The sequence below is a fragment of the Nicrophorus vespilloides genome, unplaced genomic scaffold, assembly GCF_001412225.1.
Source record: "Nicrophorus vespilloides isolate i.1.1-1 unplaced genomic scaffold, Nicve_v1.0, whole genome shotgun sequence".
NCBI lineage: Eukaryota > Metazoa > Arthropoda > Insecta > Coleoptera > Silphidae > Nicrophorus > Nicrophorus vespilloides.
Window position 1 is genome coordinate 120,916 of NW_017097500.1, and position 22,101 is coordinate 143,016.

At 33.0% G+C, this 22,101-nt stretch overlaps 7 protein-coding genes across 16 annotated transcripts in view; 2 read left to right on the plus strand and 5 right to left on the minus strand.

Annotated features, from left to right (window-relative positions):
- LOC108560272 (breast carcinoma-amplified sequence 3 homolog) overlaps positions 1–637 on the minus strand; it is a 5,249-nt gene extending 4,612 nt beyond the window's left edge. For all 3 annotated transcript variants that reach the window (XM_017917745.1, XM_017917746.1, XM_017917747.1), the window contains exon 1: positions 68–637. The gene's annotated coding sequence lies outside the window, so the exon portion shown is untranslated. The remainder of the gene's footprint in view (positions 1–67) is intronic.
- A 643-nt stretch (positions 638–1,280) lies between these two features.
- On the minus strand, positions 1,281–3,066 carry LOC108560267 (iduronate 2-sulfatase). Its single transcript, XM_017917730.1, has 4 exons — positions 2,790–3,066; positions 1,988–2,732; positions 1,665–1,939; positions 1,281–1,612 (listed from the first exon to the last, which is right to left on the minus strand). The coding sequence occupies exons 1-4, from the start codon at positions 2,985–2,987 to the stop codon at positions 1,283–1,285; spliced, it is 1,548 nt and encodes a 515-aa protein (XP_017773219.1). The 5' UTR covers positions 2,988–3,066; the 3' UTR covers positions 1,281–1,282.
- A 505-nt stretch (positions 3,067–3,571) lies between these two features.
- LOC108560270 (pericentriolar material 1 protein) lies at positions 3,572–10,276 on the plus strand. Of its 7 annotated transcripts, none has more exons than XM_017917739.1 (16): positions 3,572–3,886; positions 4,040–4,151; positions 4,227–4,417; positions 4,491–4,640; positions 5,009–5,996; positions 6,059–6,212; positions 6,260–6,524; positions 6,784–7,143; positions 7,203–7,654; positions 8,294–8,749; positions 8,808–9,129; positions 9,186–9,415; positions 9,469–9,769; positions 9,833–9,886; positions 9,939–10,029; positions 10,141–10,276. In XM_017917739.1, exons 1-16 carry the CDS (start codon positions 3,746–3,748, stop codon positions 10,179–10,181), a joined length of 4,308 nt encoding a protein of 1,435 aa, XP_017773228.1. In that variant the 5' UTR covers positions 3,572–3,745; the 3' UTR covers positions 10,182–10,276. The 7 variants fall into 7 exon arrangements, with proteins under 7 accessions (XP_017773228.1, XP_017773224.1, XP_017773225.1 ...); XM_017917735.1 differs by having other exon boundaries at positions 3,573–3,886; positions 6,784–7,152; XM_017917736.1 differs by having other exon boundaries at positions 3,573–3,886; positions 6,266–6,524; positions 6,784–7,152.
- On the minus strand, positions 10,271–12,265 carry LOC108560271. Of its 2 annotated transcripts, none has more exons than XM_017917744.1 (2): positions 11,649–12,265; positions 10,271–10,568 (listed from the first exon to the last, which is right to left on the minus strand). In XM_017917744.1, exons 1-2 carry the CDS (start codon positions 12,010–12,012, stop codon positions 10,459–10,461), a joined length of 474 nt encoding a protein of 157 aa, XP_017773233.1. In that variant the 5' UTR covers positions 12,013–12,265; the 3' UTR covers positions 10,271–10,458. The 2 variants fall into 2 exon arrangements, with proteins under 2 accessions (XP_017773233.1, XP_017773232.1); XM_017917743.1 differs by lacking the exon at positions 10,271–10,568 and adding an exon at positions 10,622–10,799 and having other exon boundaries at positions 11,649–12,256.
- A 789-nt stretch (positions 12,266–13,054) lies between these two features.
- LOC108560266 (transcription factor IIIA-like) lies at positions 13,055–14,735 on the minus strand. Its single transcript, XM_017917729.1, has 4 exons — positions 14,392–14,735; positions 13,884–14,334; positions 13,596–13,831; positions 13,055–13,538 (listed from the first exon to the last, which is right to left on the minus strand). The coding sequence occupies exons 1-4, from the start codon at positions 14,548–14,550 to the stop codon at positions 13,116–13,118; spliced, it is 1,269 nt and encodes a 422-aa protein (XP_017773218.1). The 5' UTR covers positions 14,551–14,735; the 3' UTR covers positions 13,055–13,115.
- A 248-nt stretch (positions 14,736–14,983) lies between these two features.
- Positions 14,984–17,362, minus strand: LOC108560265 (transcription factor IIIA-like). The gene is made up of 4 exons (XM_017917728.1): positions 17,111–17,362; positions 16,614–17,058; positions 16,326–16,561; positions 14,984–16,269 (listed from the first exon to the last, which is right to left on the minus strand). Exons 1-4 carry the CDS (start codon positions 17,273–17,275, stop codon positions 15,607–15,609), a joined length of 1,509 nt encoding a protein of 502 aa, XP_017773217.1. The 5' UTR covers positions 17,276–17,362; the 3' UTR covers positions 14,984–15,606.
- Positions 17,363–19,148: 1,786 nt separating this feature from the next.
- LOC108560258 (membrane metallo-endopeptidase-like 1) lies at positions 19,149–22,098 on the plus strand. Its single transcript, XM_017917721.1, has 10 exons — positions 19,149–19,212; positions 19,288–19,338; positions 19,394–19,743; positions 19,785–20,003; positions 20,054–20,227; positions 20,285–20,661; positions 20,713–20,950; positions 21,002–21,170; positions 21,447–21,691; positions 21,746–22,098. Exons 1-10 carry the CDS (start codon positions 19,149–19,151, stop codon positions 22,082–22,084), a joined length of 2,226 nt encoding a protein of 741 aa, XP_017773210.1. The 3' UTR covers positions 22,085–22,098.
- The last annotated feature ends 3 nt before the right edge of the window (positions 22,099–22,101 follow it).

Sequence of the window (22,101 nt, forward strand, 5' to 3'; positions counted from 1 at the left end):
AAGAAAGATAGATAGACACTAAAAATACTCCTTACTACATTGATTTCACAACATGCATCAATATTACCTTCTTTTATTTTTAGGACAACTGTAATTATAATGTAAGGAATGATTATTTATATAATGTTGTGGTGAAACAAAGGGTGTGGAATTAAAATAAGCATCAAGGTGAAGGACAAAGGCAAAAGGGGTCTGTGACTCTTCCTGGTAGCTGACAGCACATGAATTTTGGCTGAGACCAAGGGCGATGGTCGCACAAACACTTTGCGAACTAATTTGCTTGAAAAACTCTTTTCATCTATAAGAAATTTAACATTTTTCTAATTCAACTACTGCGTCATTTTTAATGACAGAAAACTGCACGTGACGTCATTTTTGTTTGTTTCGAAACACCCGTACGATTACAGAAGAGCAGGAAAAATCAACATACATTCGCGCACGCACCAACCGCTTCGGAAATTGACGACACAACTTCCAAAAGATAATATTGCAAATGCCCTTTCTTACGATTAGATTAGGAAATACTGATTAGATGCAAATGGTTCGTTGAAATCAATATGTAAATAGATGAGAATGTCCGTTCTGTTGTGCACCCACAAACTGTCACAACATAAATCAGCTGATTGGCTTGAGACATAACAAAGGTGGGGGCAGGTGGGGATGGGATTTTTTTTTCGCTATTTTTAATAGGATTTTGCTATTTTGCCAAAGATTTAAAATACATTTTACCACGGAAACTACAATCTTTCCCAACAAACATTACCTAATGCATTTAAATTAACTTACTTTTTCAATTATAAAATTGTGGAACATCCAAACATTGTTGCCATATTCTCAATAATTGTTTGCTTTTTTTTTACGTATCATTAAGGTCAATTATAAATGTTATAACTAGGACATATGTTATATAAAAAGCTCGTTAATATTAATTAAGATATATCCTTGAAATTTCCAATCAAAACAACAATAATAAAAAAATATCCTCAAATATCTATAGCAAATCCATATATTGATTCTTTTCTTTGTTTTCTATTATCCGTCATAAATTACATCATTGACACAAATACTACATTATTCAAAGGTAATGTAAAAGAATACATATAAACAAACAAGTTATGCAACCAAATGTTCACAATTTCAAATATTAATTTATACATACATGTAACATATAAATTAGTGAATTGCAGAAAAAAATTATGTAACAGATTAATTAATAATAAATTTATATAAAAACTATAATTAAATAAAAATATTTTTAATTCAAATTTATAAGTGTTCATCTTCAAAAGTTATCAACTGCATCTCTCCAGCCACGAATCAGTTGTTTCCTAAGACGTCTCATAATATGCTTCATTTGCGGCCTGTTTGATAAATTGATATTTTCCGCCTTATCAAACTGATGGCAATATAATTCGATAGCATATACTTTAGACCAGTTGGGTAAAAATAAACTATTATCAAATTCAACCCATTCTGTATACCGGAATAGTGATGTTCTGATCGAATACCCCATTATTTGAATATCCGTTAATTTAGGCTGATCGCTATTAGGATAAATGCTTGGATATATCCCAGGTCTGGGATATTGTGTGAAAATTGCTCTCTTCCTCACCTGAAAGAAGATTTTCAATTGTATTTTATAATCACTTATGTATTAGCAAAACCTTCTCAGTTTTATTATTAATCAAATCAATCATATGAGGTACAAGACTTATACCCTCTGTGCATAATTTAGTTTCCTTCTCAGAACATGTATCTAAACTTGGTGAGATTTGAGTCAAATCAACTAACGTTGGAAACAAATCAACCAATTCGACTAACTCTTTAGATTGTACTAACGTTTCCGTCCATTTGGGAACGTGTATTATTAAGGGAACTCTTGTGGCTACATCAAAGTTACTGTATTTTGCAAATTCGCCATGTTCGCCCAAAGAAAATCCTTAAAAATAAAGATTATCAAATTTGTTTATCTACATGTAGACTTTACCATGATCTCCAAAAATTACGACAATAGTATTATCATCTATTTCTGTTAATAATTTCCCAATGAGATCATCAATATAAGTTGTTGCTGCCATATAGCTTTGCTTAATAAGCAAAGAAAAATTATCAGGCATCATTCCAAATGGAAATGAAATGTTGAGTGCAGCAACATCATCTCTTGATTTAACATCCAACCATGGATTCCAAGCCACGTTTGGCAAATCTGAAGGTCTCTGTCTATTTTTAGGTAAAGTCACTTTATTCAATGGATGATAATCTAAATATTTTCTTGGGTATTTTAATGGTATATGAGGCTTTTGAAATCCGACAGCTAGAAAATAAGGTTTTGACCATTTCCTTTGCAAGAATTTCAATCCAGCATTTAAAGTTTCAATGTCAGGCAGACTTTCCTTTGGTTGGTCTTCAATTCTGACAGGACAAACAATGTTTGCCTGTTTATGACCGTACCTGTTAACACAAACTCTGCTGTTCTTGTATTTGTCTGTGACTGGATGGAAGGGCTTAAAGCTCCAACTGTATTGAAAATCATCTGTGTAATTGGATACAACACCAGGATGGAAAACTTTTCCAATTGAATGGGTCATGTAACCATTCTCTTTAAAATGTTGTGGGATTGTTGTGAAGTTTCCAACTGTATGTCTCCAATAACTATGGACATCATATAAATGCAAGCTGTCTGGTCTTCTGCTGGTTAAGAAAGAAGTTCGACTGGGACCACAGAGTGCTTGCTATAATATAATAAAAAATTACATTATAATAATTATTATTATATAGAGTAGAAATACTTGTGCAAATGCGTTATGAAATATGAAGCTTTTCTGTGCCAGAATATCTAAATTAGGTGTATATGCATTATCATCATTAAAAACTTTAATTGATGGCCTTAAATCATCCACAACTATGAATAAAACGTTTGGCTTTCTTCCATCCACTAACACATGGGATAATAACATAAACAACAACAGTTTCATCATTATTATCATAATTAACACTTCTTGTTTATTTAAAAATCTGACGTGCCGGTTGCCGGGAATCTCATATTCAGTTTCATTCAATCAATAATTTTTCTCCTTCAAATAAAGAAAGTAAATTTACAATAATTAATATACATTTACGATTTATTGGCACATAACTTAACCTATGTGATGTACATATAGATATAAACCCAGTTTCATCATTCATATTCATAAAATAATGTTTTAAAATATTATATAAATGCATTCTCCTAGTGGTAATAATTTCAACTAAGTTGAAAATATGACAACAGCAGTGGTGTAACCAAAAGATATATATTTCTTATTTAATGTACGGAATGGAATCATTGTATTATATAATATTGATCAACAATTAATAGATGTTTTAATTAATACGAATATAATGTTGAATATTTGTTGTAGTTTTATTCAATTATAGATTTAAATTAAATTATTTATTGCAGTACGTCCATGTAGGGATTTAATTAGGAATAAAACAGGTTTCTGTAAGCAATTTGTTAAATGTCAGATGAATGAAGCAAATTGGCTTCTTTTGTTTTTAATAGTAAAAAAAAAACATGTTAATCATTAAATATGATTAATATGTATGAAGTAAACCATAATTTTCTGAAAAAGATATAATAAGTACATGCAGTATTGTTTTAATAAATGTGAATACATATGGTGGCTGTGAAATAAAGTTCTGAAGGCAACTGCTTTTCTTGAGAAATTCTGTTTGAATCCGGTGCAGCTAGAGCATAAAAACCATGTCCGATGAACACAGAAAACTCTACATAAAAAAAGGCACTGGAACAGTGCCCAAAGTGAAACAGAGGAACATCACAAACACATCACAGAGACCTCCCATTCAGAATGAGAGATGTTCCAATGTTCTCTCCAACAATTTGGTCAGTCAATTATAAATAACATTTCACTACTGTAAATATTCTTAATTTAGAACACACTTAACATAATACTCTGCGATTGACGTTTTTTGGTTATGCTAAAAATATAGTGTCTATTATTAGCCAATTAAAGGCGTGTGTATCTGTTTATTAAAGGGCAGAGACTGCAATTTCATCACGAGACAGTACAGGAACCCAAGTAGAAACCCTCAGTATTTTGCACCGATGGATTCCGAGAGTTCAGTTAGACAAAATGGAACTATCACATGTTAGTTTGTATATATTATGGCTGCATGTGCCAATTGCGAGAATATATTAATAATTCGTTTTTGAATCCAACCAGCAAATGGTACCTCAACTCCAAACACAAGTGCAACAAATTCAAGGAGGAATTCATGTGGGGCAGCACCAAAATGTGATAATGTTGCAAAGTATCCAGACAAAAAACAAATTGAGGCGAAATTGGGCCAGATCCAGGAATACTTGAGGATCACCTCTTCACTAATGAGCAATATGAAGAACACTGATGAACAGGTAATTAAATTAATGTAATTATACTTAATTCAAACATTGAGTTACACAATTCTCTTTTATTCAATTATATAAGTTACAAAACACAATTTTTATTCAGTCTAATGAAGAAGAAATGGACAAAAATCATTTAGAACAAATGGTTAAAGACCTTCTTGATAGTGAGGCCAAATTAGTTGTGTTGTTGTCTGAGATTGATGATGAGGACAATAATAATATAGAAAAGGTGATTGATTGAAAGTGTGTGCGTGTGTGTGCATTAACATTTTAAATCATTCATTATTGTTTAGTGTGATTTTATTTTTGCTCAACTAATATTCATGCTTTACATTATATGTATAAAAGTGGATTTTAAATTGATATCATTTGATTTACCTATTTTAAAGTTTGTTTTAGATATGATTATTATATTTTATGTTTAGATTTTAATGATGGAATCACATTTATTCTAAATATTCATATCTGAAATATAACTGAAATATAATATAAAACATTCCAATAACTAGATTCAATTTGACAGAAAACACTAGTTTATAATCACGTATTTGCAAAATTTTAAAGTTTAGAAATAATTAATATATTGTTTTTTTTTAGTTGCCAGAGAATTGCGATTTAGAACCAGCAGCTTCAGGTATAAGTAAAAAGGAATTGGAAAACAAAATGGAGGAAGCAACAAGGGAGATGATGATGCTCAAAGAACAGGAGAATTTTCTCCTACATTCACAACTCAATGTGGAGAGTCAACTGAGGGAAGCACGCTTGGCCCAAGAAAAGCTGATGAAAGGTTTCACCGTCGCAAGGAATATGAATCAGGAGACGGATGGTTTAACGTTAGCATTAAACGGTTTATCGACAGATGGATTCGATGCGTTTTCAAATTCGGGTGCGAGCTCTAAGAATTATAATGAAAATCAAACTGACATGGATCGTGAATTGGAAGAGAGACTCAAAACATTAAATACTAAGAATCAAGTGTCTTTGGCACCACCACCCGATCAATATCAAAATCACGTTGATTCTCTGCAGGGTAGAATTTTACAGATGCGTGATGGCAATGACAATCGAAATCAATTGATACAGATGCTCGACAATCGCGACGCTCAAATACAGGCAGAGCACAACGCACTTCAAGGCAAATTGATGGAATTGCAAAATAAGAAAATGAAAGTCGACCAATTGGTGCTTCAATTGCAGAACATGAATGAAGAGTCCGATGAAGACGAAATGGGTAGCCGTGTCAAAATGATTGTGAACATGAAGGATCAGCTATCGAAACTTAAGGATATGCTGGATGTAGTTCAAAATACAGAGAATTCGTTGGATACTCAAAATATTAACGAGTCTGATATCGAGGATCAAGTTTGGCGCATGTGTTCGAAAAGCGATAATTTGATTCAGAACGATGTCCGATCTAATTCAAGACATGTTGAAAATAAGTCTCAAGGGCATTCTTCAAACGAGAGGCATGTGAAGGATAAGCAGGTTAATAAGAAGTCGATGAATGCAAATGAGAGAGAACACATATTTCAAGCACAATCGCGCGAGAAACAGAAGAGGGAATTAGAAGTTTTCATGAGTAAATGTAAGTTTCATTCACGTTACGAATATTCAAATCATAAATTTTGTTGTTTTTTTTTTCTAAAGCTGCAACTTCGAACTTGAATCGCGATGTAAACAGTGAAAGTAAATCTGATGTGGGGGCAAGCAGTATCCCCTTGTATGAAGGATCTACGAATTCTTGGCATCCGGTTCCTTCAAATGTCTATCCCATGCCCCAAGCAAATGATAGGTATTCAAGGTAAAACATTCTTATGTAATTGCTCATATTTTTATTAATGACTTTAGTTTCAGTGATGATTGTCCTGAGGATGATATGAATGAATATGCTGACACGCCTGCTGCCATTCAACCGATGCCATCTCTTATATATCCCACTTCAAATTACACTAAACGGAGGAGCGAAGAGCCCAGGATTGAAGTTTCGCAGGAATCTGGATATTTGCATGCCACTTCAGATCGAAGTATCCGCAGTCCGTCTATTGCAACTCCTGCGTATCCAAGAAACCGTAGTCGATCGAATGCAAATACAGAAGCGGCCAATAAGAAGCAGGTATTTATGGTATTACCGTAAATTTGAATCCGATACAGTTTTGAATATGACGGGTTTGTCATTCCTGAAAGTATCGTACTGTGGCTCACGAAATCCTTTATTCAAATGTTCCATACTTAGTTTATACCACAAGTCAACATTATCTTTAATATCTTCTTTAAAAATCATGATTCACTCTCGGCACGTACAATTTTGTAAATTTTTAACGTCACAAATATGTATTTTAAAGACAACTATGGTGATATAAACTTGTTTTTAGATGCAAAAACAATTGGAATTGATTCGCAGCGTTTGTGATTCTATGTTGGATCAACAATCTAACGAAAGCCAACCCAATATACAAGTTCGTAACAATCTTACTCCATCGCCAGTATATTCAGAGCCTAGACAATATACATCACCCAGTGCACATAATATGAACGCACTCAACGTCGTCCAACCTGGAGAAGGTCACGCCTTTCCTGCAATGCCACCGTTCTCGCCATCGGATCCAGGAAACTATCAAAACTGGTTGGCCACTAATAATATGCAGACACAAGCGTTTATGCTAAACACTTTGAATCAATGTTGTCAAATGCTTTGGCTTCAGCAACGAGAACTATCTTCATTACGCAACACGGTCAATATGGTAATAACATACGATATTTAAATACTTTTATAACAAGGATAATTTTGCAGATGCAGGAACGTAACCAGAATCTTCCATTTGATCCGAATACTCAATACCCTTACCTTTTCCCAACTGGATCTGGAACAAACAATCTGTACAACAGGTCGCCAAGTTTCCAACATCCAAAAATGAATCCAATTGGCGCTTCAATGCCGAACCTCAACCATGCTCATTGTTCCCAAACTAACATGGACCATGCTTGCCATGCAAACCATTGTAATGTACAGAACGCACGGATTTTAGATAGCGCTTTGAATAACAGTAACAGCTCGGCTGTCCATAATCATAATCAGAATACCGGAGCGGGTGGCGGTGGTGGAGGCGGAGAACAGCCTCACGGTAACAACGCGGTCTTGCATCATCCGCCGCCACCGCCCACCCAAATCTGGAACGGCCAAGCCCTAAACAACCAAGTTGCACCTGGAAATCGTGCCAACAATTATTGGGACAATTTTAGAAGGTAAGTTGCAATACGTTTTACATACATTTTATAGCAATTTAAAGATTTTTTTTACACAAAAATATGTACTAAAAAAGTAATAGAATACAATTATAATAAGAAAAAATATGAAAAATACATATACCTAGAAATCAAATAGACTCAACGTCTTTTTTTTGCATTTTATTTTTCAGCTTTAATTTAAACCAAATCATTTCATTAATAACAGATACTGTAAACAAAATAATTTAAAACAATTTGATAATTTTACATGCAATGTATTCTTATAAACTTAATTTAATTATATATGTTTCATTTTGATTTAGCAATATATTTTTTTTTAATATAAATTGCTATAAAATGTATTATTTTAGCAGCAACTTCCGATTTTCGTTTTGCTATTTTTTTCGTTGTCGTGTTTCTACTTGTTATTTTTTTTGTTGTTGTGCGATTCAAAATTTTGTTTGCATATTTATTTTATTCTCAGTGTAACTTAATTAACAAAAGATCCTTTTTTTCTTAATTTATCTCTCTCAACCCATTATTATTCGGAATGTACTTTATTGTTTTGAATTTAAAAATTGAGGTGAGTTTAAGTAAAATTTGTATTTTTTTTGTGACTTTTATTAATCTTGTTGCGTTACATCGTTTTTGTTTTAGCTATTCCCGTCAAAATTTGTTATCGACAAAGAATACCGAAGGCTTGCAAAATGCATCCACCTTGTTCGGTGATAGATCGAATACCAGTTTACAAGGACTCTCGTTGGCACTTTCTCAACCGACTCAAAAACAAAATACGGAGAGCCAGGAATCCGTCCCTGGTGGTTCGGTCTCTTTGGAAAATACTCCTGGAAGGTTCAGGGCTAACGTCTCTCGACAGCGTAGTAATTCAAGTGTTGGAGTAGCAAGCGCCGTCCCGCCGGATGTTTTAAATGTAAACCAGAAAACAAATGATTTTCCTCTAGATTTCGGTAATACTGGCTTCTCTACATTGAGCAATGTGTACGGCAATACTTCCTTCGAATCTCATGATACCTTTAAAGATACCGTTCCGACCAATCGGCGGAATCGTAATGAATGGCACGACGATGCTCGATCACCAAATGATTCTCCAAAGTAAGTTGTCAATGATATATTTAATCTTATAAATATTAAATTACGTAATTATTTTTAGATCGAAATTGTTTGAAGAATTGAGAGAAAACGTTTATAAAGAAGTTGCTTCCCTCATATCTGCAAACCAAGGAAGGCCGCATTTCTTGATACAGCTATTCAGAGATCTGCAATTGATTAGTTCAGATCCGCTGCGAAGACGCACGCTTCAGTCAATCCAATCGGTAATTAGTAATTCAATCAACTCGCCTGGTTCATCGACTGGAGCTACAAGGCAGGTTCAAATTCCAACGATTGAAACTGAAAACTTGGAGAACGACAATCAAGCTGCCAGCGAATTCTTCGACCTAGGAAATTTTATGTGGCCTAAATCGCTTATAAATGTTGGTACTTGATCATTATTATATAATACATTGTTACAGTTCGCTTTATGTTGCAGCAAGAAGCTGTTGAGACTAATAGCCCAGAACATTTAGCGGAAGTACTGTCATTCCTGAATAATCATAATGAAGATATTTTCTCAGACAGTTTGGTACACGCTTTGAGGGATACTTTAGTAGAATCGACTTTTTCTGCAATATTTGTTAATACAAACAGCAAAGATGGTTTGATCCAAAAACATTTTGCCTCTTTATTAACTGAAGCTTTGGAACATTATCGAGGAAAAAAGTAATATATAAATAAATATAATAATGTTATTACTATTTACAATTTGCTTATAGGGTACAAGACGTGAGGTTAAACGTGCTGCAAACAGTTGAAGATTTACTTCGCGGTGAAATATCTTTGATTCGGTTGATGCGTGAAAACATAAGTGAAGGTGGAGACAGCATGGAACAATGCCTTCCCATGAATCCCTACGATATGCAAATGCCGTTGAACGAAGAAGCAGGACCTCAAATGCAAAATGGAGATTTGGCTGAAGCCGATCAAAGCCGTATTGAAATTGAAGAGGATGAAGGCGCTGTCGGTGGGGTTTTAAATATAGCTTTAGAACGCAGTACAAGCAGCATTGCTGGACAAGTACTTATAAATTACATATATTTATACAGCGACCAGCATTGTTTCACGTTTGTTTAATTTCAGGTTTTAACGGATGACAATGATACCCCGAAACTGGATTTAGTGATGAACACAGAGGTAACGTTATAAATTTTTGAATACATTTTTAGACTATTTTGTTTGCTTGCAGTCCGATGTTGAGTTTGTCGAACAAGGTTTGGACCAAGTTCCAACACGGTTGACCACTCACAGCAATTCCAGATCTAATACGCCTAGTAAAGGTACATTATATTAGAAGTAAAATGTGTACCTAATTTAATGTTTTTTTAATAATTATTCTTTTATGATTATGATATTAAAGATCATGTATGTAAACTTTTAATTTTTTTTAGATAAAAAAAGCATTGGATTAGATGGGCCCGAGCATTTTTAAATATAAGAAAGAGATAAATTGGAGGAAGAGGTAATTTCATCAAATATTTAAATGTAAACTGTAATAAAAGAAATATATATATATATGAATAGAAAGTAACGCATTTATTAATATAAAAATATTAAAAGTACATTAATTTTAACAATCAGAACATCATACGTAAGTATCGGTAACTACATAAATAATATTATTAATAAACGCACAGGAAAATAATAAATTTGGATGCTGATCAACGGTATCCAAAATTACAGTAAAGATTATTTATTTTTATTTTATTTTAGAACTCATGGCCCAGCCAATGATGCAAACAACTACCATGGGTTTCCCTTAATAATTCCTCAACTAATTCTAATTTTCCTAATTGATTAGATCCTCGCGGTTTTCCTTCTAGAAACAAAGCGAGGAAAAAAAAAACATTGAATTATTATTGTATAACGTTTTTACAAAAGAAGAAAAATAATAATTGAACAAATAACAAACTAAATCTACATTTTTTCTATTATATATAGTGTCCCATCATGCAACGAGATATGTCTGGAATATTGTGTGTAGGTTTCCTGACATGATCGCAATTATAAGTAGTTTGTTGCTCTTGTTGAGGGTGAGGTAGGACGGGATCTGAAAGAAATGGTTTAAATAACTACTGTTTTACCGACTACTCTAACATTACATTACGCAAATTTTATTTATTGAAAACACGTCACCCACAAAACTACAACAAGTCTATTTATACTACATTTAGTAACTACATATATTTATAAATTTCTATATACACATTTTAGAATCGGATTTTTTTTTTATTATCAACATTTCGGTACCCCAACTTCGCCACCTGATTTTGTTACAGGAGATTAGTAAAACTACATATAACTAAATATAATAATTCATTTACGTAATTATTAAATATCTGAACTATGAAAATAAGAATAGAAGCCACATAATTATTATTATAAAATAAAATACTTGTGGAAATATTTTGGAATATTAAAATGTTATCTTTAATTTATTGCAATGTTTACCAACAACATTTATAACAAAATTAAAGATGTGTAAACACACTGACCATGATTGTATAATCTGGTAACATAATGATAAATAAATATACAAAAAATATAGTCTTGTAGAATAACATATCTAATTTTACTTTAGGTGAATCATTTCATTGAAACTATTGAAAGATAAGGAAACTGTTTAAGTATTTAGTGTGGATGAGCAAATTCGTGTTTAAAATTATTAGACAACGAATTAAGTAAATAAGGAGGTCGTGAGTTTATAAACAAAAACACGTTTCTTGTCTGATATCTGCATGTGTTTACGGTTTTAAATTTTCCGCGATTACAATATGGCAAATTAGCGTGAAGCCAATTAAGATTGAGAGAATTAATCAACTAATTATCATCGTCTTTCGCTTGCGACATCTTCATGTTGCCAAGTGAAAAGATTTATTGGTTAGAAAATCGAACTCACCGTTTTGCCGCCTTTTTTTGCAGCTCGAGCAATTGTCAACATCGATCAGCGTCCTTTTCCTGGTGCTACTTTTGAAGGGTTCTTGTTTCGCCGGTTCTCTCTTGGCATTGCTATCATCTTCCTCGGGCTCCATGCAGTTGTTGAACTGGATGTCCATATCACAGTTGGTTTCCATCCTTTCGAGCGAATTGTTGGTCTGGTTCTGTTGAGGCGGTCGCCTAAAATCCTCTTCTTTACCAACAGCAACCGGTTGATATCCATAGTAACCGTTCATAGAAACGTGATGCGAGACGCAGCGACCGGTGGTGATGTCGTTCAATGGGTCTTGGACGATCGGAATCAAAAAATTGATGGCGTCTTTCATGTTCCGCACGTTGAGCTTGAGTCTATATTTTGTTTTGAGCTCTGGCTTCGGTTTTCAGCAGTTCGTCAGGACGGGAGCGCGCGTGGTTATAGGCAGGCAGAATCGCCTGTTACTAAAGGTTATATCAAACAAATGAGGAGAAACACTTTCACTTCTATTGCGATTTGCTACGAGCAATTTCCTCATGTAGAAAAGCCAACAAGTGATTTGTACATCTGTTTTTTGCTGGAACATTTTTGAAATGGTCGGCGCAGGTCGGCGGTTCACTTTTGGCGCAGTTCACGATTTTAACCGAGTACATTTCCCTCCACTCAATCATTTCCATATTATGCTCATCTGTTTCCTCATGGTTTCCGCGAAAGCCAGTGGAAAAGTTTTCCAACATTTCATCCAAGGTTACCACTATTACCCAAAGTTATACAATACAAATTCAAAGATATCTACTTCGAAACTCAACGAACTAACAAATAATAAGGGTCGTAGTTAGTTTTAGTAACTTCCATATAAACTTTTGTATATAGACAATTATATATAAAGTACAGTGGACGAGTTTAATCCGTTCCAAAATATCCAGATTTTCACTCGTATCGTGAAACATATTCAAAAATACACAAGTTTAAAAATGATGTAGAAGGCGCGCATCCGAGACTTCCATTCTCATCGTCACTCGTTATGCGAAACGTCGCCTCGTTAAGCGAGTCACTTTTCTTACAATTCATTTTGTTCGTTAACCGAGGTTCCACTGTACTTGTTTAAGTATAACACACTACAAAAAAGTAGTTAATAGTTTGTTTACTATGGAAAATACAGTTAAAAAGATTTCTGAACCTAAATATATAAGTTTTGTTTTCGTAGCTTCAATTTTCTACAAATACAAAAAGTTTCAAAACAATATTGTTAGTTTAAGACAAAATAAATTGATGTTGAATCATGAATTTCAAATAATTTAATTAGAAAAATACAAATCAATCCTTAGGATTTTTTTTGTTATAGCTATTTGCAACAAGATTAGACAATTACAACAGTTTATTTGCATACAAAATTAAATTAAAACAGTTTTTTTTTTGCTTGTGACTTTATTTCAAAAACAACCTGAATATAAATCAAGACTGTTGGGCAACTAATATATCTGGATTAGTTTCCTTAATATTGCAGATCACTTCTATAACGTTATCGTCACTTTCGTCAGACTCCAGCTCATTGTCAGTGTCCATATTATTATCATCATCACTTGATTGATTTTCAGCGCCTTCGTTGATTTCCTTCATCAATTCATCATATTCATCATCTGACTCACTATCTGCTTCATCATCATCATCAGCTTGTGTTGTATTTTTTCTTTTAGTATTTTTTATATTCAACTGTTCCCCTCTGAGGAGATGCATATTTGCTGAATATGGTAACTTTATACCAGCTAATTTGAGAGCTGTACTGTGCTTAATGCTTCCAGCGTCCTTTCTTCGATTTCTATTCGTTTTCTTTGGTTTTTTATTTTTGTGATTATACACATGCTTGTGAACATTTTGCTAAAAAGATTACATTTACTAATTTTTTTTTCAATTGATTAAAATAGAAGTATTTACCATTTTGGAGAGTGTAACTTTGCATCCTTCTATTGGGCAAGGAATCTTCTTTTTCTTGTTTTCATGAAATGTAGTGATATGATACTGCAAATTATTCTTATAGAAATAATATCTTTTACAACCCTCGAATACACAAGGGTATATGTCTCTTTCCTTTTTATCCAGATGCACCTTTTTGTGCCTATTCATTATCGCTGAACTCGAAAATATCTTACCACACGTATCACATGGGAATTCTAAAAGAAATTGTTATTAATATACATATGTTGTGTATATAGGAATGTTTACCTTTTTTTGAATTGTTTATGGTGCAAATTTTCCTATGAGCAAGTAACAGTGTCCAAAAATTGAATGTTTCGCCGCACTCACAATCATAGACATTATGATGACTTTTATGTCTTGAACAATCCAAATTTGTTGAAAACCTCTTGTTGCAAATGTCACATTCGAATGGTAAAACACCTGTATGTATATACATGTGTTTTTGTAATTGTCCTTTCCTGAAGAAGCCCTGATTGCAATGTGTGCATTTGAATGGATATTCCCTATCCTTGTGAAACCGTCCAATATGCACTTTCAAAGAATATTTGTTTGCGAATTCCTTGAGGCAACCATCATGCGTACACGGAAATCTTTCTTGTGGTTTACCTTTGGAGTGGGAAACTCTTTTGTGTCTGAGTAAATGTGTTGAGTTTGTGTATGATTTGTCACAACCTTCCTCAGGACATACAAAGGGTCTCTAAAAAGTTAACCTTTAAAATTATTTAATAACAGCTATTAGCAAAATAATACGAACCTCTCCATTGTGCTTCCTGATGTGGTAAGTTAATTTGTTGGGTTTGCTGAATGAGGCATTACAACCCTCACGTGGACACACCAATTTCGCTCGTCGTGGTTTATCAACACTAGAATCAGTTTCGCTTTCATCAACGTTATCACTAGATGCACTGTCCATATTTAAAAGTGATAATAACAGTTCATTAGATTACTTTTATTATTCAGATTTACCAGAATATCTGTATAATGTGCTCAAAATGACTATCACGATGGTTTTTACACTAGTTTGAACATGTTTTGATACGTGACCAATGGCAACCAAAGGTGGATGCGCATCGTGTTGTTCTTTGTCTATTCTGAAAATATCACACAACACCTGAAGTTTGAATTTTATCGAGAGTCTAATATTATAAAATGTATATATGTGATTTAGTAAATAATACATAAAACAAATATTAATAAGTAAAGGCTGTGATTAAATGAAATTTTGTGTTAAGAAAACTAATCTTCACTGCTATAAGTATATTTGTTTGCTTGCATTCAATTTTTATAAGGAATAATAGTAAATATCCACTACAGGGTTTTATGAATGTCTAATAATTAGATAAATATTGATTTTTAGCACTTTTATTTATTTAGGATACAAATATAACTGCTTGAAAAACAAGGTTTGCTACATCACTTTACAAGTATTGTTCTTCGCTTTTAATTATGTAAATATGTTGTATTGTTATTAATACAAGTAGAAAATATAAATTTATTAGTATTACTTAGAGGCCGGGAATTACTATTATTGTTAATAGAATGTCTCCTACGTAAATTACAGTCAATTATGTATAAAATTGGTTTAATAAATGTTATTTATATATCTATAAATTCTATGCGACTGCAATTATGAATCATGACATTAAACAATTAACAAGTATATTGTAGCTGCTGATTATTTGCACTGCATTGGTTTCTTACCAAACCAAATTTCGCTTAATAAGATAAAACTGGCAATCTTCTACTGCAAATAGCTGTGAAACGAATTTCATTGTAACAAGATTAAAGATCTACTTAAATCATTGCAGTGAAATGAATTATTTAATATTTTAACATGTATTCGTTAATTCATAAGAGACCTCTCACCAACCAATCCAATTACCTGAGTTATTACTAGCTAAACTTTTGATTTTCGAATAATCTTATGAAACATATTATACAATAGAAGCAGACTAAATGAACAAATTATTTATTCATTATATTCCTTACAAATTTCATAATTTGCATGTATTTCTTTCTTTATTTGTAAATCAAACTCATCAGTTACTTCTTTCTTTAAATTCAGTAATTCACCATATTCATTGCTGGCGTTTACTTGTTTATTCCCTGAAATCCCGTAATCTGTCTCAATCTCTTTTTTTATGTGTACATCTAAATAACTGTCTTCCACCTCCTGTTTTATATTCAGAATTTCATTGCAATCATAATAATCTCCAGTTCCATCGACGATTTGCTCAGCATAATCATCAACTTCTTGTTTCACCGTGCAAAATTCAAAAGTTCTATTCGTTTGTAAAACATCATGTTCCACTTGTTCTTTTTCTTCATATATAAATTCACTATGTTTAAAATACTCTTCTGGTTCCGAATCAATTTCTTGTTTTATTCTACACTGCAAGATGTTATTAAATTTCTCGTGCGTCGCTATGTTAGTCTGATTATCTTTAATCCCATCACTTTCTCTAGATTTATTTGATTCTGAATTGATTATAGATTCATTAGAATAGTCAAGGTCTTGATCTACTAAACTTTCATTTACAGTAGACTCAATATTTAAATACTTTTTGTTGCCATTGCCAGTTTTTACCTTCCTGCCAGTTTTGTGCAACATCAAATGATAGTTAAGACTTTGCTAAAAAAACAAGGAAAAAAAATAATTTGATGAATGAAATCACTTTAATAAATTACCATTTTAGAAAGTTGAGCATTGCAACCCTCTACAGGACATGGGATTTTCTTTTTCTTCTTTTCATGGAATGTGGTGACATGATGGTTTAAATTATTTTTGTAGAAATAAATCCTTTCGCATCCTTCATATTCACAAGCATATATTTTTCTCTCTGCCATCTCTTTGTGTGTCGCTTGGTGCGAGTTTAAATTGGTTTGAGAAGAAAACGTTTTTTTGCAGATGTCACATATGAATTCTGGAAGCAGCATAGAAATAATTGTTTATCCAATAATACAACAACAAGTTACCTTTCATAGTTAGAATACAGATTTTTCGATGTGCCACCAAATCCGGCCAAAGATATAGTGTTTCACCACAGTCACATGAGTAAATACTGTGGTAACTTTTGTGCTGTTTACATTTTTTGTTTGTAGCAAATCTTCGGCCGCATATCTCACATTTAAAAGGCAATACACCTGAGTGGATGAAAGAATGATTTTGCAATTGAATATCTTTGAAGAATGCTTGATCACATATTTCACATTTGAAAGGATACTCTCTGTACTCATGGAAACGACGTATATGAACCTTTAAGGAATATTTATTTGCAAACTGCTTTGTGCAGCCCTCATGGCTACATGGAAAGGTTTCTTTTGGTTTATTAGGATTGTGAACGTCTCTGCAGTGTCTGAGTAAATGTGTAGAATTGGTGTATGATTTCCCGCAGCCAAATGCAGTGCATAGGTATGGCCTCTACAAAAGAAAAAGTAATTAAGAAAATAGTAATTCTGTATTAGAATTATACCTCTCCATTATGTCTTCTTATGTGGTACGTTAACTTGTTTTGTTTTGAAAATGAAGCATTGCAACCATCATAGGGACAATCTAATTTGTTTTTAATCACTAAATTTAGAATACCTTCTTTGCTATCAATTAAATCAATACCAGACAAATCTAATTCAGAACTCATATTTACTCATTTAAACAATACATTGAACAAATTATAATGTTAAATTGATGCCAGCTGATGCTGACGTTCGCAGCAAGCACCAGACCACCAATTTATTGAATGTTATTGAGTGGCAACCAAACTTGAACAAACGCAATGGTGTATATGCAAATAGTTTTTCAACAAAGCGATATGTGGTTGCATACTTCAGTACCATCGTAATTGATTACAGTGTTACCTCGCTTAACGAGTTTAATTCGTTCCAAAATTTCAGGATCTTTACTCGTATAGTGAAACATATTTAAAAATACACATACAAGTTTTAAAAATGATGTAGCAGGTGCGCATCTGGGACTTCTCATCGTCACTCGATATCCGAAACATCGCTCGTTAAGCGAGTCATTTTTCTTACAATTCATTTTGCGAAATGCTCCTTATGCAAGATACTCGTTAAGCAAGATTCCACTGTATTTTCTCTTCATAGCAGAAAATGATACTTTTGTCAACTTTTGTTGTTTTGCAGCTAAAGAGTATTATAATGAAGTTTCCATTGAAATAAATGCACAACATCCTAAGACAAAGTGGTTGGCAAAGTGCGACTCGCGAGCCTTTTTCGCATCCTTGATACTTACACGTGGCTCTAAAGTAAAATTGAAAATGAAGACAAAATAATAATATGTTAAAAATGCCGAATCCTGTTCTAAGAGAAAACTGAAAAGATTCAAAGATTTTATTAAACTGTTACAACTATTAATAAAGTCATTTCAACTTAAACAAAACCTATAATTATAATTTTACTGTGGCACAAATTACACAAATAGCAGGAAGACTTTAGACATTTATACACAATATATTAAAAATTATTAACTTTAAATATTGTTAGAAACAGAAAATATATTTATCATCTAAATATTAGATTCTTTGCTTTTGTAACGTTTATTGTTATTTTATACACAAATACATTGTTTAAAATAAGTTCGTGTTAGTTTGTCGAATGGAACAGGTTTGTATTTTTTTAATATTTTTTGTTATTATAATCTGTATTTAGTAGTAGATTCCCAACTAGTTATGTTTATAATAATTACATAACTTTTTTTTACCATATCAATCATAAATCAAATAGATCAATAATATAAATGAATATTTTGTCGTACTACTAACGATTTATTGATTACTGATGATTATGTTATTTGGAAATGCCATGTTGTACACTTAACAATAATAAATACCAAATAGTGAATGTTTATTATATTTAACATACAGTGGAACCTCGCTTAACGAGTTTAATCTGTTCCAAAATTTCCGGATTTTTACTCGTATAGTGAAACATATTCAAAAATATGTGTACACTAGTTTTAAAAATGATGTAGCAGGCGCGCATCTGGGACTTCTCTTCTCATCGTCACTCGTTATACGAAACGTCGGTCGTTATACAATTCATTTTGCTCGTTAAGCGAGGTTCCACTGTATTATAATATTTATTGTGTGTATTGTAAGTTACTACTGGTGAACAGCACTCAATTTCAACATGTACTGACATTTGATTATAAACAATGTTGTTAGCATTTAAACCATCAAATTTAATAATTGCGATTTACGCAGCATTTCTGCTAAATTAACGTTACGTAAACGAACAAACTTAATTGTTGTCGTTAATTAAACGATTATCGAATGCCTCTGGAGTCTCATCGTCCTTGTATATACATTTTTTTTTGCAAGTTTTGCATATTTTCGATTTTCAACTTTAAATATCATACTTTGACCTTCCACGAAAAAAACATAGTTTACGAGAGGAAGATCTTGCATCCTTCATTTCGTCAACTTAATTGTCTCTTCTCCCTGGGATTCGCACACACTTTTGTTTCACACTCGAACAAATAAGCATTGTATCGGCATGAGCGTAATCATCCTGAAAGCGGCGGTTTCTGCTGGTTTCTTGTACGCGTTTTTAAATTCGTGTAATAATTCTTTATACAAATAGAAAAAAAAATACAAGTGTCATAACTATAAAAGTTTAATTTGTCTTGTTTTAGTTTTAAATTTGTTGGAGAAGCCAGAACATGTGCATAATATTAATTTCACTGGTGAGTTCTTTGTGTTGCTTATTATTTTTGCAGAATGCTAATTAATAACAATTAGAAATCAATAAAACAGCAACACTTGATGACCTCCAACCGAATGAATTCGAATTCTTTAGGGACAACAAGGAATGCACTCACAAGGATTGCGTAATTACTGCGGCAGAGTATCTGGCGAATATGAACCAGCGTATTGATCCGTGTGAAGACTTTTACGAATTTGCGTGTGGAAATTACGCAAGGCATAACACTATTCCAGACGATAAACATATTATTAACGAGCTATACAAAGTTAAGCATCAAGCTGATTCGGACTTGAAGGAGATCTTGGAGGAACCTATTTCGGATGAAGACCCGAAGCATTTCAAATATCTAAAAAAATACTACAAGTATTGTATGGATGAAGGTTTAAACCATGGATGCTTTTTTTTAGTAATTATTTAAATGACTGCGGAGAGATTTATTTTTTAGAAAAAATTGATGAACGCGGTAGAACTACAATTCAGATGATTTTGGATGATGTTGGAGGATGGCCTGTGCTTGGTAATAAGAACGTGAATAATTGGGAAGACGTAATTTATGCCTTGAACGAGTACGGTTTTTATCCCGAGTATTTCTTCACTTTATCATTGGATACAGATTACGTGAATAACACTAAACGAAGTTTATCGGTATATTTCTAACAAATAATTAATCTTGTAATTAAGCATTTGATCTGCAGATTTCAGCTCCAAAAACGACGATTAAACGTGATGCTTTGGTGAAAGGAATAGGCGATAAAAATGTCGATAATTATTTTACGTATATGAAAGATGTCGTTGAATTAATTGGCGCAGGACCCGATTACAAAGAACAGCTTAAATCCAGTTTACAGTTGGAAATTGCATTGCAAAATGTATAAGAAAAATACACACGAATATATAAATAGCAATTACATTTTATTTATTTTCAGGCGACGAAATCGCCGACGGAAATATTCGAGAACATAACAGCTTTATATAATTTGTTTACGATTAAGCAGTTGGATGAAAACTTTCCCGGATTTCCGTGGCTTCGATACTTGAAGGCTATGCTACCAATCGATTTGATGATTGACGAAGACACAGAAATTATTTTGACTGAACCCAAATACGCAAAAGAACTAATAAAATTATTGATGGATACGCCTAAAACTACCATTATAAATTATTTACTTTGGCGAGCTGTTTTCGATGTTGTTCCATATCTGGACTCCTCAGTTAGATCTTCTCTCCAAACTCTGTATTATAAAATATTAGGCAATGAGTCTAAATCACCCAGATCAACGGAATGCATTGAAAATTTGCAAGGGTAAATTGGTTTTAGATTAACATTTACATTCTATTTTATGTGTGTTTTTAGGTTGAACATTTTGGTTGGCGCTTTATATGTTCGTAAGAAATTTGATATTAAATCCAGAGATACAGCAAGAGCTCTGACCAAATCCATTAAAAGTACGTTTAAAACAATTCTATCGAGAACCGATTGGCCGGAAACGGAACGCATGAAAGCCATTGAGAAGGTGGAGGCGGTTTACGAACATGTCGGGTTTTCCGATGAATTGATGAATGATGAGATTTTGGATAGCGCTTTTGGAAAGGTAATGCTTTGTTAGGAAATGTTCAATAATACATTTGCATTTTCTTTATAGCTGGATCAGGATGCTGACGATTTTTTGCTGCTTAATCTGAAAAAAATGGCATTTCAGAGAGATTTCGATTTTCGTATGTTGAATAGACCGGTCGATAGAAGCTCTTGGCTAGAACAAAGGGGCGCTGCAGAGGCAAACGCATACTACAAGATTGATCGAAATAGCATAAGTAATTATTGCTTTATAAAACAGAGATTATAGATAACTTAAAAGCAAATTACAGTCAACGCGATACCGAGTAATATGAAATAAGAAACTCATAATTACATAATTTATGACACGTTTTATGAAAACATTATTCAAATTGAAATTGTCAATGCAATCTTTTTCACATTTTCGTTATATGGAAACCGTATTATGAGAGTATCGAGTTGTATGATGATTTATTATATACTGAAATTTAAATTGTATAAAGAATGATGTAATAATCTTAACTTTTCCGAAGTCGTACCAGCGGCGATTTTGCAGGGAAATTACTTCAATTCGCATTTCCCTATGTACGTGAATTACGGTGCGATTGGAAGCGTTATAGGACATGAGATATCGCATGGATTCGATGGTTTAGGACATCAGTTCGATAAAGCTGGAAATTTGATCAATTGGTGGTCCAAAGAAGCTGAGCAAATCTTTCAAGAAAAGAAGGATTGTATCATAAATCAATACAGCAGTTATACAATCAATGGTTCTAAGGTTAAAAATCTATTTATATAACGAAACCAATTATTTTATAAGTTTTTATTGTAGATCAACGGAGAGCTGACCGTGAATGAAAACATTGCAGATTTCGGCGGAGCGAAAACGTCGTACATCGGTTACATCAGATGGATGCGAAAGTATGGGCCGGACATGAAACTACCCGGACTGAATTACACGGACAAACAAATGTATTGGTTATCATTAGCTAACATTTGGTGCGCAAATGAAAGACCCGAGTCTCTAAAGTTCTCGCTTCTGACGGACGTGCACGCACCTAGCAAATTTAGAGTTAACGGACCTTTGAGAAACATCCCAATGTTTGCTGCAGACTTCAAATGTCCACACGGAAGTAGAATGAACCCAATCGATAAATGCACACCGTGGTAACAAATGATTTATTCCTA

Coding starts and splice junctions, on each gene's coding strand:
- LOC108560271 (XM_017917743.1), bottom strand. CDS start 12,012: ATGAAAGACGCCATCAATTTTTTGATTCCGATCGTCCAAGACCCATTG. Junction 10,800..11,648: donor CAAAAAAAGGCGGCAAAACG/GTGAGTTCGATT, acceptor CATTTCTTTCAG/ATCCCGTCCTACCTCACCCT.
- LOC108560267 (XM_017917730.1), bottom strand. CDS start 2,987: ATGATAATAATGATGAAACTGTTGTTGTTTATGTTATTATCCCATGTG. Junction 1,940..1,987: donor CGTAATTTTTGGAGATCATG/GTAAAGTCTACA, acceptor TTTATTTTTAAG/GATTTTCTTTGGGCGAACAT. Junction 1,613..1,664: donor TTAATAATAAAACTGAGAAG/GTTTTGCTAATA, acceptor ATCTTCTTTCAG/GTGAGGAAGAGAGCAATTTT.
- LOC108560266 (XM_017917729.1), bottom strand. CDS start 14,550: ATGGACAGTGCATCTAGTGATAACGTTGATGAAAGCGAAACTGATTCT. Junction 14,335..14,391: donor TCAGGAAGCACAATGGAGAG/GTTCGTATTATT, acceptor TTAACTTTTTAG/AGACCCTTTGTATGTCCTGA. Junction 13,539..13,595: donor AAGTTACACTCTCCAAAATG/GTAAATACTTCT, acceptor TAATCTTTTTAG/CAAAATGTTCACAAGCATGT.
- LOC108560258 (XM_017917721.1), top strand. CDS start 19,149: ATGAGCGTAATCATCCTGAAAGCGGCGGTTTCTGCTGGTTTCTTGTAC. Junction 20,662..20,712: donor TGCATTGAAAATTTGCAAGG/GTAAATTGGTTT, acceptor GTGTGTTTTTAG/GTTGAACATTTTGGTTGGCG. Junction 21,692..21,745: donor ATACAATCAATGGTTCTAAG/GTTAAAAATCTA, acceptor TTTTTATTGTAG/ATCAACGGAGAGCTGACCGT.
- LOC108560270 (XM_017917735.1), top strand. CDS start 3,746: ATGTCCGATGAACACAGAAAACTCTACATAAAAAAAGGCACTGGAACA. Junction 3,887..4,039: donor ATGTTCTCTCCAACAATTTG/GTCAGTCAATTA, acceptor TGTTTATTAAAG/GGCAGAGACTGCAATTTCAT. Junction 9,887..9,938: donor ATTTAGTGATGAACACAGAG/GTAACGTTATAA, acceptor GTTTGCTTGCAG/TCCGATGTTGAGTTTGTCGA.
- LOC108560265 (XM_017917728.1), bottom strand. CDS start 17,275: ATGAGTTCTGAATTAGATTTGTCTGGTATTGATTTAATTGATAGCAAA. Junction 17,059..17,110: donor TAAGAAGACATAATGGAGAG/GTATAATTCTAA, acceptor TTTCTTTTGTAG/AGGCCATACCTATGCACTGC. Junction 16,562..16,613: donor CTGTATTCTAACTATGAAAG/GTAACTTGTTGT, acceptor TGCTGCTTCCAG/AATTCATATGTGACATCTGC.